This window comes from Acanthaster planci, linkage group LG01 (genome assembly GCF_054643075.1).
Source record: "Acanthaster planci isolate LZ-2023a linkage group LG01, COTS_SCS, whole genome shotgun sequence".
Classification (NCBI taxonomy): domain Eukaryota; kingdom Metazoa; phylum Echinodermata; class Asteroidea; order Valvatida; family Acanthasteridae; genus Acanthaster; species Acanthaster planci.
Genome location: NC_141777.1, coordinates 6,909,283 through 6,921,559, shown reverse-complemented (window position 1 = coordinate 6,921,559; position 12,277 = coordinate 6,909,283). Strand labels below are relative to the sequence as shown.

The 12,277-nt window shown below is 41.0% G+C and overlaps 1 protein-coding gene and 1 long non-coding RNA gene across 4 annotated transcripts; one reads left to right on the top strand and one right to left on the bottom strand.

Annotated features, from left to right (window-relative positions):
- Positions 1 to 57: 57 nt before the first annotated feature.
- LOC147800288 (retinol dehydrogenase 13-like) lies at positions 58 to 5,888 on the bottom strand. 3 transcript variants are annotated; one of them, XM_087134384.1, is made up of 7 exons: positions 5,815 to 5,888; positions 4,585 to 4,680; positions 4,311 to 4,457; positions 3,297 to 3,488; positions 2,746 to 3,030; positions 2,299 to 2,512; positions 58 to 1,279 (listed from the first exon to the last, which is right to left on the bottom strand). In XM_087134384.1, exons 2-7 carry the CDS (start codon positions 4,649 to 4,651, stop codon positions 1,177 to 1,179), a joined length of 1,008 nt encoding a protein of 335 aa, XP_086990510.1. In that variant the 5' UTR covers positions 4,652 to 4,680; positions 5,815 to 5,888; the 3' UTR covers positions 58 to 1,176. The 3 variants fall into 3 exon arrangements, with proteins under 3 accessions (XP_086990510.1, XP_086990508.1, XP_086990503.1); XM_087134382.1 differs by lacking the exon at positions 5,815 to 5,888 and adding an exon at positions 5,424 to 5,464; XM_087134377.1 differs by lacking the exon at positions 5,815 to 5,888 and having other exon boundaries at positions 4,585 to 4,877.
- Positions 2,950 to 12,020, top strand: LOC110988443 (uncharacterized). Its single transcript, XR_015424747.1, has 4 exons — positions 2,950 to 3,088; positions 9,400 to 9,551; positions 10,591 to 10,623; positions 10,954 to 12,020. It is a non-coding gene; the product is annotated as an uncharacterized LOC110988443 (long non-coding RNA).
- The last annotated feature ends 257 nt before the right edge of the window (positions 12,021 to 12,277 follow it).

The following is a 12,277-nucleotide window of genomic DNA, read 5'->3' as shown; positions in this document are numbered from 1 at the left end:
AGAGACCGCCCCTTATAACCCTGTCACCCCAAAGCCATTAAGCTATACAATCTGCACCCAGGTACTAGATCTCATGTCAAAACGATCCTTCATTTTTTTCCGACCTTTGGTCACCAACTTTTGACTAAACAAATCTGCCATAAATTATCAGTAAGTATCACGCTGTGGCATATTACTAGCCTAAGGGCCTGCAGCTTTATGCGTCAAATGTGCCCAAGAATGAACTTAGTTATATTCTGTTTCGTTTTTGTCATGGCGAAACAATTCTACAGACTAAGACCACAAGTTATGAGGGTCTTCTCATGAAAACTGGGGAAAAGATTTTTCCCCTATAGCTACATTTCATCAAATTTCATCAAAGAACAGAAAGGCAGAATGGAAAGGCATAAAGAGTATATAGGGCCAACATTATAATGGAAGCAATGCAGACCATGGCGTAATTCTTGAAACTGAGGCATAATTGCAAAACTAACTGGATAATTAACTTTATAGTAATTTACTGAAATATTATCTTCAACTACTTTTTGAGAGTTGGTTCCGAGCCTGATTGCTGACATGCACTGTCGCAAGTCGTGTACCATTTGAAATGCTTAAATGTCACTATAATGACTTGAATATGAGACGGAAAGCACAGATTATGAACAATAATAATAAACAAGCACCAACATGAAAATTACCTATATTCATTATAAATAAACTGTCATCCGCCTGAAAAATTTCTTCAGAATATTTTTAAAGTAAACAATAATACATGTAACTGAGGACATCTCTTTAATGTGTAGAAAACCGAGCTACAAATGTATTAAGACTGAACCTATAAAGCCAGAGACAAATTCAAGAAAGAACAGTCATCAGTGGTGTATCAAGGGTCTTGGGTCCGGGGTAGGCAAATGGATGTTATTTTAAAAACCGAATGCCCATATTTTTACTATCTATTTTTTTATCTACAAAAGAATTCTCATCCCCCTCAAAAGGTGGTAGAACTGTTTCTAACATACTGCTGCTTTTTTAGTAAAAAGTTGCCCACGGGTCTTCCGGGGGCAATTTGTGCCCCTCCCCCCTTCGCCACCCCTTGTTAATCCTTGATACGTAAATTACACAGATCAACTGTTATAGCAGTGCTGTGGTAGGCGTTTTGTCCATATGAGTTGAACTTTCAAAAACCGAGAAGGCCTGCTAATTTTCTTGGAGGCCAACCATCTGGGCACTCATGTCCCACAATCTTCGAGCTGCTTCGTCATCCAAGGCTAGTGGAGCAGGTTTCTTTTGGGCGCAATCACTGCATGGGAGAATAATGGTGAAAAAGAGTAGAGCCTATTCTTCACGTGGAACTTACTCAGTAATAGACTGGGTTTGGCAATTATTTTACGTCGATGGGTATAAAGGATAGCCTGCAGACTTAGCATATAATGTTAATGAATGAATTAACATGTTTTGAACTGTAACTGCAAATTGGCTAAAGTGGATATAGGGTGAACTAAAAGGTTGTTCTTACAAAAAGGCTATAAAGGATACAGGGCGTGGTTCATCTCACGCCATTCCAGTCGTACGAACGATTAAAAAACAAAGGCGTAGAAGTTTACAAATTTCAGCTTAAAGAATTAGTGTTTAGTACTTAGAATAAAAACATACATTGTGCACTCAGATGAATGTGCTACAACGTGTGTCGGTGTCAGAATGCTGTTAATAAATGCATTCTGTCATTCAAGCACGATGCCCATAGGAACTAAAGCGGGAGGTACTGTATGCCCTCATAACACAAATAGTAGCCAGTGGTCCGTATGTGGCTTACATCTTTTGAAAAAAAAATTACCACTTATGAACAATGAGTGACATTTTCTACTGACGAAGTTTTTAAGTTCATTGGACGAACACTAGGTGGGAAGAAGCATAGTGTAATATAATTTTCATAAAAAGGACCGCTAGATGAATTTTTACCACTGTCAAAGTACACCACATCAAGTTTAGGACAGCTTTCCATATGGCAAGGTTCGAATACAAGTAGCAAAGCTTTTTGCAGTTTACAGCAATTTAAAGCTCGTAGTGAGAGGAAGAAGATACGGAAGCGTATAAGGTCCACTTGCAAATTTTTTGTCGAGTTACTGTCTCGCCGCGGCGAATTACCATCTCGCCGCGAGATAGTAACTTGACAAAAATTTTGCAAGTGGCCCTTATACGCTTCCATAATTCCGTAAGAAGATGACACAGCGCCAAGATATAATTATGAAAGTGTCATTGTTGCATAGGCTGATATGATTATAAGGGGTGTCCATTTACCCCCAAACTTTCTTTGGTTACCTGAAGTAAAAACCTGAAAAGTGCATGAGTTCCGGAGTTACGGCGCAGTAGATAGTCGTCTGAGCTCCTTGCACGCTGCTCTTCAAGATCAGTTTGAGGAATGGATAGAATAATTTAATAGCAATCGCCAGGAGTGCACCCTTATTGACCACGTGCCGGCCCAGCTCTGTGGTCACAGATCCTGGATGTACTGCGTTGACAGAAACCCCGGTGCCTGTGTCAGAGAGTGGCATAACACCAAGTGAGCAAAAAAATCTGCATTTAACAGAAAAAGTCCTTTTTAGATAGTTACAGTTGAGCTCTGAAAACAAATTAAACTGCGTTTGATTTGGATGCTTGGCCATATTTATTTGAACAGATAAAATCAGAGAAAACATGTTTTCCTTAGAGGCGCTCTTTAACTTCTGCAGAATTAAGTTGCCATAGGCGCGAATGACATTTGCTGACCTTTACGTTTTAGTCGCCTGCTAAGTTCCCTAGTAAACAGCACGTTGGCCAACTTGCTCTGAGTATAGGCTTTTCCACTGTTATATCCTTTTCGCATGTGAATGTCGTCCCAGTCTATCTTGCCGTATTCGTGAGCAAGGGAGGAGACATTGATGATGCGGGCTGGGGTGGATGACTTGATGAGATCTAGCAGAAGGTTGGTTAGGAGGAAGTGACCCAGATGGTTGACACCAAACTGCATCTCGAACCCATCCTCTGTCTTCCACTCTGGACACATCATGATTCCTGTGCGATGTATGACAGCATTGGTCAAATCTCACCACATGCATGGCATGTACCTAAGGTACCTAATCAACGTTACACAATCATTATGCAGGCTTTCAATTAAAGGCAATTTTTCTTCTGATTCTCTGGAAAAAGTAAGGCCATTTTCCCCATATCAATTTACAATCAATCAATTTATAATTTTGGGTTTTGACATTTGCAGAAATGTTTCATCATTCCACTGAAATTGTTTTCGTATTCCTCTGCAATATTTGATAGAATTTTACCTGCATTGTTAATGAGAATATCTAGCCTGGACTCTTCTGCTTTGATCTTCTCTGCACACTCTCTCACTGAGGCAAGGGAAGCCAAGTCTAGTTTGACCACAGTCAGATTTCTGTTACCAGTGTCTTCTCGGATCTCTGCGAGGGCAGCCTGTGCTTTGGCCAGATCACGGCACGCTAAAATCACCCGGGCACCTTTCAATAAAGTTAACAAGACAAGGCTTGTTTATATTTGCGATTATTCATGTTTTATTATTTACAGAATTATGTGATATTTAATTTTAATGAACCAATATTCCATTAGCCCGTTGCTGCACTTTTCATAATACTTGAACAATTTGCTATGAAGCCACGGGGAGTTAACAGGAAGGGCCGAAGAACAGGAAGGTGTGACTCATTCCCAGGGAAAAGCACTCATTGGTAATAGACTAAAGAACGATGGACACCAGAAAGGTGTCACTTCTATCCAGTTTCTTCAACTTCCCTTTTTACTTTTCCTTCCTTTTTAATTTCGAGGAATTCCGCTTTTGCCTGATCAAGGCACGCTAAAATTACCCGTGCACCTGTGGTATGGTATGTGACTGCATCTATTTCATTCTTTTTATGAAACTGCAAACTGCCGTCAAAATGAAACAAATGTACTTTTTGCATTAGGTCTACATGGATATGGCACAGGGGTACACCGTCATAAAGGTATAGCACAGGGTTGCCATGCATGTCCCGGACTCACAGCGGGGGGGAGGGGGAGTAGTGATCAAATCCATTTAGAAGTTGAGCAGCTTTGAAGAACCTGTCATAGTGACGCAATGTCATTGAGTGGCAACTCAGTATTAAATACAGAGCAAACAAATATCGGTTATGACTATCTACGGAAATAACGTCCAGTTATGGGAATATAAAAGGAATTGGTTCGTGGCTACGTCCATTTTGCATACTATAGCAAAGCATGAATGTTACTACTGGACGCATGTCAAGATTTCAGACCCCGGCCACTCTACATCACAAAAATGAACCTACCTCTCTTTGCTAGGTCTCTGGCTGTCTCCTTGCCTATGCCTGTGTTTGCTCCAGTGATAAGGACTGTCTTACCATCCAAACGAACTTTACTGTAGCACCATCCTCCCGCAAAGTATCGCCTCAGAAGCCACAAGACAGTAAAAACGACTACAAAAAAATGGAATGTAGAGAAATTGTTCGATTTGGGGTGCATTTTGTAAATTGATATAGCTCTATGGATTTGGAATTACAATAATATCGCAATTTCAACTTTCAAAACTCAAATGCAACCTACCGGGAACTACTGACCAAGCGACAGGAGTAGTGCTCCAGTTGGCAGCTGGATGAGTAGATGTAGTCATAATGCAGTCTACAGCAATAAGCACAGGCCCTACAGCAGAAAAAAAAGGCAAACTGTCTTGAGAGAATCCAAGCTTGTACCAGAAATGCTGTCTCCAGTGAACCCTGACGAGCTGTGGATCTCTGCACACCTCAAGTGATTGTGTGACTGAATTGTAATGTAGTCTTACAATCAGATCATACATGTATTATTCTTTTTATGGCAGTTCACTGTGCGTTATGTCAAACGAAATTGTAATTTGACCCACACTTTGAGCATGTGATCGAAAGGCCCTTTGGACTTCAGCCTTTAGGAAACACACAGACCTTTATTTGTGCATAGCTATAGTTTCAGCTGCTCGTAATTTTCTAAGGGAACAGCCTAGGAAAATTAAACCAACAGTTCAAAATTATGCGGGTATACCAGGAAAAATATCATTAAGTTCCTCAGTAGATAGCTATTATTCAAAAGCAGCTCCTGAAAAATTCCCAAAAGTCACATTTGTGAGCTGCCTCAGTCTGTACGTCTTTTCAGCTTCTTGATTGTGCTCATATGTGTTTTAGATGGGGGACAACCGGGAGGGGTATATGGTCATCGCTTTGGGTACTGTGTCTCCCCTGCGCTCTCTCCCGTCCCCGAGGTTACATTACTGATGGGTGAGCGTCAGTTTTACTTAACTGTAATTATTTTTAAGCCATTAAAGATTCCAGGGCTGTAGCTGCGTCTACTGTCAACGTCCCCGCGTATTTTCAATGGGCGCAGACGTGACCTACCAATACCGTGAATCGACCTACCTCTAAGGCCTTCAAGAAAAAGAGGAGTATGACCACGGGCTGCACGAAGGAAGGGTTTAAATTCAACCACTGAATATGCAGTTGCGTTGCCATATGACATATCAATTTAGTTGCCAGTCGCGGTCCATGTGAATACTCCTTCCAGAATAATAAGATATGAGACACGAGTTGGGGTCTTGTTCCTTCCCCTTTTTCTATTGAAGCACGTACGTAGAAAGACTCTACCTTTTAAAAAATGCCACAAAAAAGCACAAGTCCCAATGTCTTATCCCCAGCGCAAATCATTTAATTACCCTTTAAAATTTACCAGATGGTGATAATATCATATATAAGAAATTGTTTCACCGTAGATGTTGAGCGTATGTTTACGACATTAAGTTTAGTACTGTACTTTGATATTGTAGCGTATCCTACGGATTGGGCTCTGACGCTAATATAGACACACAGAGATATAGGTAGCCACAAATCGCCGTTCTGCCCAAGAAACCTTGGTTTTATTTCTCTAGCGTTGCAACACTGTGTTCTATCCCAAAAACTCTAGACATGGGACTGCGCAGGCGCGAGGCGGGAAAACCGCGGGCCGTTCGCATACGCTGGCAGCCAGCTAGCTCGATGCGGGTTCGAGCTGGCGCCCCCACCGGCCGGACCACAATATCATTTTTTTAATTATTAAAGTAGACCGATAGAGGCCGCCATATTAAACGAGTCCGTCGCCATTTTGGATTGACCCATTGCATGAGCGAACTTTGCTGAGCTCAGCTGAGCATAGGCCTGTATCGTAGCCCTCGTAAGTTTCACTTTTGTTTATTTTGTACGTTTGTAATCGGGGAACTTGGAATAAATGTTGCATGCTGACTCCTCTTCAGCAGTTGTGTACAAAGTCTATAGGGAGTGAAGAGAATTTTCTAAGTAGGCCTATTTCCCAACAACATCGGTCATGTCTGTAGCCTGGGGGTACATGTAAATGTTCCTCAGTCCGGAATTCGTGTCTTTTCAGCATTTCTGTAAATGTGTAATGACCTTTATTGAGATGATATATGATGAAAAAGGTGGAGTCAGGATGCAACATTTTAACCGGGAACTTGAGGCACCTTTGCAGAATACCCCACTAACTGTATAATCCACTTCGTAGCCTGTGATATGTGGCAGCGCGGACATCCGGGATTCTCGCAAAATGACAGGTAGGCCTAGGCCTACTGCGCCGGTGAAAACAACGACCTTGGCGACGTACGCATGCACCTGCCAGTCCGAGGATTGGGTTATACAATCTTTTCTTTGATCTGTACATACGTGCGCGCTCGTTGCAGTTGTTTTCACCGGCAGCGGTGTAGGCCTAGGCTTAGTTGCTACCCGTATTTTTGTGGAACTCCCGGATGTCTGCGCTGCCCCATAGGCCTAGGCCGAAATTGTCTTTTAACGGGGTTTGGACAATTCGACCATTTGCCAACTCGACTTCGGACAACTAAACCATTGAGATAACTCGACCGTTGAGACAACTCAACCATCCGTGCGTATTACGCAAAAAAGGAGAGACAGGCCGTCCGTTGAGATACTTTGTCCGCTCAGCCCAGTCGTCTGCTGAGACGACGGTGTGTAATACTCTGCCTTAACCCTCCTATGCTGAAGTCACTCTTTGGGTCATTTGGTGAACACCTCAAAGAAGCACAGCTGTGTTGTGTTGTGCACTGCACCAACAGTCCCTCACAGGAATATCAGATTGCACTTTTGTGCTGCCCAACAACTGTGCTTCACTGTTTCATGTGCATAAGTGTGCAGTAAACCAAATGCAGTGAAGAGGACTGCACAAAAGACCCTGGGTCATTTTGTGCTGACAACCTACTGTGTACACACTGAACCTGTGCATGTTCAAGTTCCATATAGAAAATACATGCTCACCAGAGACTGTGGGCACTTGTGCACATTTGTGCTGTAAAACCAAAGGAGGGTTAATAATGGAAGAGAAATTCATGTTGTAGATGTGGTAGATAGACAAGCCTAATTTCTAAGGTACCGGTATTGTAAAGATGATGGCCGTAGTAAGTTGCACAATCCAGTTCCGTATCGCTTGAAATAAAAATCTACCTCCTTTGTGTTCTTCAGTTTTACATTCTCAGACAGGTTCTGTTTTAAAGGTGAAATGTAGGCCTACGTGTAAGCTTCTTGTTTAAGAAAACTTGTTCTGGAAAAATTTCTAGAAAAGAAATTTTGGCCAGATTTCTGATTCACACTTTGTTATTTTTGAGCAGTTTGTAAAAAATCATAGTACTTAGGCCTAGCAGGAAAAAAATTATATGGGATATAGTGATATGTCACTCACTACAAGTGATCCCAAATACTTTTTTCATACTCAACAGTCATATAAACTTTTGCATGTAATGTCTGTTTAATCAAAATTACTTTCAAAGTGTCTGTTTTATTATAACTGGCCTAAAACAGAACGCATATTGTTTCCTAGTTTTGGATCGCACATTAAGTGCATGCACGCAATATACGTTGCGAACTCATCTTATTATACGGACGTTGTGGAAATGTACGTCAGGTAAGGGGTTCATCAACTCTGCAGCGCAAGGTAGTATCATTGATGGTTCGCACTGTGCAGCTGAAAAAGTTCACACGCAAGATCCGCTTTTTTAAACTCATTGAAATTCTTATTTATAAACTAATTATCTCTAAATTAAGACATTTTTCATTGGAAAATCAGCTTTTCACAATGGGTCTGGCTGAAAATATATTTTGCGGCTCGCATGGCTACCGTCCGGAAACCAGTCCAGAATGAGGAAAAGTGTCATTGCTACTTTCGCCTATCCTGTACATCCAAGTTTAAAATTTGAAGTTAATTTGGTAGTATCTCATAAGCCCAGTTCGCACTGGACTTTTTGGGGGCAAACTTACCGAGACGATGGGTACTTTGCCCAAAAAAGGTCCAGTGTGGATGTCCCGGGAAGACTTCCTCTCAGTTACTTTTCCTGAGCCGCGTGGGAATTTTTACCGGCCAACTTCTGGCCAGGAAGAATTCCTGAGACACTTTTCCCTAGACAGAAAGTCCAGTGCAGACAGTGCGAGTCAGAAACAGTGGCTCAGGGGAGCGTACATCCTGTTACTGGCAAGGTCAGGCTCACACGAACCCCGCGCATGTGTGTTACAAGTGTCCATGTGACGTACACACTGTGAAGCTTAATTCTGGTTGCTGTGCAGTGATTTCGTGCTCTCGAGTCTCTCAAATGATGGCAGATATTATTACTGAAACAATTGAAAGTTTAATTGGGGCCACCAATGTATCATTGGAAGAACTGTCATGACTGGAAGTTTGTAAAAGGTGCGTGCGTGCTTGGGTCAAAGGATGAACATGAAAGGTCACACAAAGCACCCTCATGTGCCATTATAGTGACAGCTACGTGTGACATGTGACGTGCTACTCCTTTGCTCTTTGATCAAATATGCCACTCATTTCCGTGTCGGTTGCCAGGCTTAAAAAGCCAACCCTATCCCCCCCCCCAAAAAAAACACCAACCCGCATCGCCGCATCAATTCTGGAACTTTGGTCTTGACCAGAGACCGAGTATTTGTTTTTTGGGCCCAATCATAAATCCTTTATTTTTTGCAGTCAGGAATAATCAGTGGGCTTTATTGTCAAGATACATATTGCCATCTTGAAGCATCCTTCTCAGTTCACTTCATCTACTGAACACGTGACCTGATTTTTTAAATTACCTTTTGCATCACAGTGAAGGATAATAGTTTGCCATGTTGCATCAAGTTCACATCCACACATTAAATTTTTAGAAAATTTATAAAGGAATCACCTCAGGTTTGATTCAAGATGGCTGACATGAGAATAGGGCCAATGGAAATGAAATATTCTTCATTGTACATGTACACGCATGGCATTACATACACTTTTATGATGTTATGTTCTAACCTGCCAGATACCATTCCATCCAGGTTAATGGAGTTTGCTTTTGTCATACCGTTTCAGCTCAAACACACCCAAGTCAGAGAAGATGCCGACTGTTTGGCCGAAGAACCCAATGGCTCTATGGAAGCCTTACATCCGCGAGATAGGTCCTTTCCTCTTCCCGTGTATACTAATCACAGGGTATCTCATGGGGAAAGCTACCATGATTGGATGTACGTTGAATTGTATCACACAGATCCCCCCCCACACCAGTGTAGATTCTGTCGATCATGCCTCTTTCAAACTGGACTCATGATAAACGTGTTTCTATAAAATGGAGTTGATTGAACTTGTAAGATGGTGGAATGGGATAGTGGATATATTTGGATGTTAGCAACCGCTAAGATGTTTTCTGACCTTAGATGGTACGAATGCAAAGCACCGGGTAACCTTCTAGGATGAAAGAGCACTGGCACATAAGTGTGAAAGTGCTGGCTCATTTGTTGGCCATAAATATTGTTCGCTATCGGTTTTGTTCTGGCACATAAGTGTGAAAGTGCAGGCTCATTTGTTGGCCACAAATATTGTTCCCTATCGGTTTTGTTCTGGCACGTAAATGTGAAAGTGTTCGCTCATTTGTTGGCCACAAATACTGTTCCTTATCAGTTTTGTTCTGGCACATAAGTGTGAAAGTGCAGGCTCATTTGTCGGCCACAAATATTGTTCCTTATCGGTTTTGTTCTGGCACATAAATGTGAAATTGCTGGCTCATTTGTTGGCCACAAATATTGTTCCTTATCAGTTTAGTTCTGGCACATAAGTGTGAAAGTGCAGGCTCATTTGTTGGCCATAAATATTGTTCCCTATCGGTTTTGTTCTGGCACGTAAATGTGAAAGTGCAGGCTCATTTGTTGGCCACAAATATTGTTCCTTATCAGTTTTGTTCTGGCACATAAGTGTGAAAGTGCAGGCTCATTTGTTGGCCATAAATATTGTTCCCTATCGGTTTTGTTCTGGCACGTAAATGTGAAAGTGCAGGCTCATTTGTTGGCCATAAATATTGTTCCCTATCGGTTTTGTTCTGGCACGTAAATGTGAAAGTGCAGGCTCATTTGTTGGCCACAAATATTGTTCCTTATCGGTTTTGTTCAGAACTGTTTTGGGATTGTAGATACTTGCACAAGATGAAAGGGAGAATTGGATGGTGAACACTGAAAAATGTAAACAATAAATATGAACATGAAGTTAACCTTTTTTTGTTCTTTCTCACAGTGAGAGAAAACAGGAAGCAACAAGCTCTGGAATGTAAGTAATGAATAAACATCTTTTTCTTTCGAAAAAGATGATTTAAATCACAAGCCTTCTAACTTTTATTATTTAAAAAATCTGAAAATCATTACACTGTGGTGGAGCATTGCTGAATTCTAGCAAACTTTATTCTATTGACACCAGTTGTGATTAGAGTGATTAGAATACAGTGCTGTGTGAAAAAATACGTCATACAAAATAAAATCCAGTAACAGAACATTGTGAATGAGTCAAGATTGAACGCTATACAGTTGTACTGCAGTATATTTTGGGAGATTACAACCAATGTACAAGTCGCCTTTTGCCATTGCGTATTTGTTTTATCAGCGTCTGGCCACCATTAACCCAGTGGAGTGTCTAGTTGCAACTTTGTTGGATTCTGACAGTGTCTGTGCTCTCCTTTCTTCATCGTCTCAACCCATCCATGGCTGGACTACTCAACTACCCCAACATCATCATGTGACATGAAATGTGCCAATGCGAAGTCAAAAACTGTCCGGCACTCCTTTCTGTTACTTTTATTCAAATGTTCATTATTGAATGTCATCTTAAATCATCAAATTATCTTCATTGACTTACACATGTATTATGAATAAGTCAGTCTTGTGTGCTAGGTTAACAGTTTTTGGTTGACTTTCTCTTTGGATATCAATCAAGTATCAATTGATTTTGTCCTTCACGCAGTACAAACATACATGATCAGTTTGAAGGAATTTGGTTTCAACCATATTTTTCTCATCCCTCAGCAGAATTTCTCCTTGCTGTGAAGTGAAGTACTTTTTTTTCCTTCCTAAACACTGTACCAACTTTACCCAGTAACAAAGCACAGTATTTGTCACCAGCATACATGAGCGTGTAGAGTGCCTATATTCACACAAAACCTGCTGAGTGTGTAAGGTAAACTCACACCCTGACATTTCAACATTGTTTACTTTCGGCAGTTTTCAATAAATGTTTGAGAGTACTCTAGGAGCAATGGTACCAATTCTAGTGGTCCGGCAGGGCGTTATGTTGTGTATTGTCAGCGAAATATTTGAGATGATAAAAATCTGATTTAAAGGAGAGCTCAGTCCCTTTACGATTAGTTTCAGTGTTTAATTGATCCTCCATGAAAATTTGAATTGGGAAGTTTATTTAAAAGTTGCGGTTGCATGGGTTGCTAGAAATTTAAAGGGAATGTTTATCCAGAGATAAGTTGAAGATTTATTCCTTTAGAATTGGCATAGATTCTTAATGTGTGATCTATTTTACTTCTTCAGTGGATTTCATCGTTTTGGGAAAGCACTGTGCTTACTATGAATAGCCACGGCTGTTCTTTGTTCAACAGATTTTGCTGTGTACATCCTAGCAAATTATACTCATAAAATAACAAAACAGGATTTGTTACAATTGAAGACATTTTCATGCTATTTTAAGTCTCATTATTTGAGTGTTCCTGATGGGTCCGTGTAATTCTGTTAAGTGACTTCATTGGCCGTATTTAGTCTCAAAAAAGAAAAGTCAGATATTTTAAGGGTTTGCCACACATTTTAATCACTGAGGTCCTTCAATCAAGCAATATTGCACATACTACCATCCTTAACCTCAACCTTTGTTGTCAGCAATTTTATAGTTGTGGCCATCTCATGTGTGGGTGAAGCCACAAGCTGCT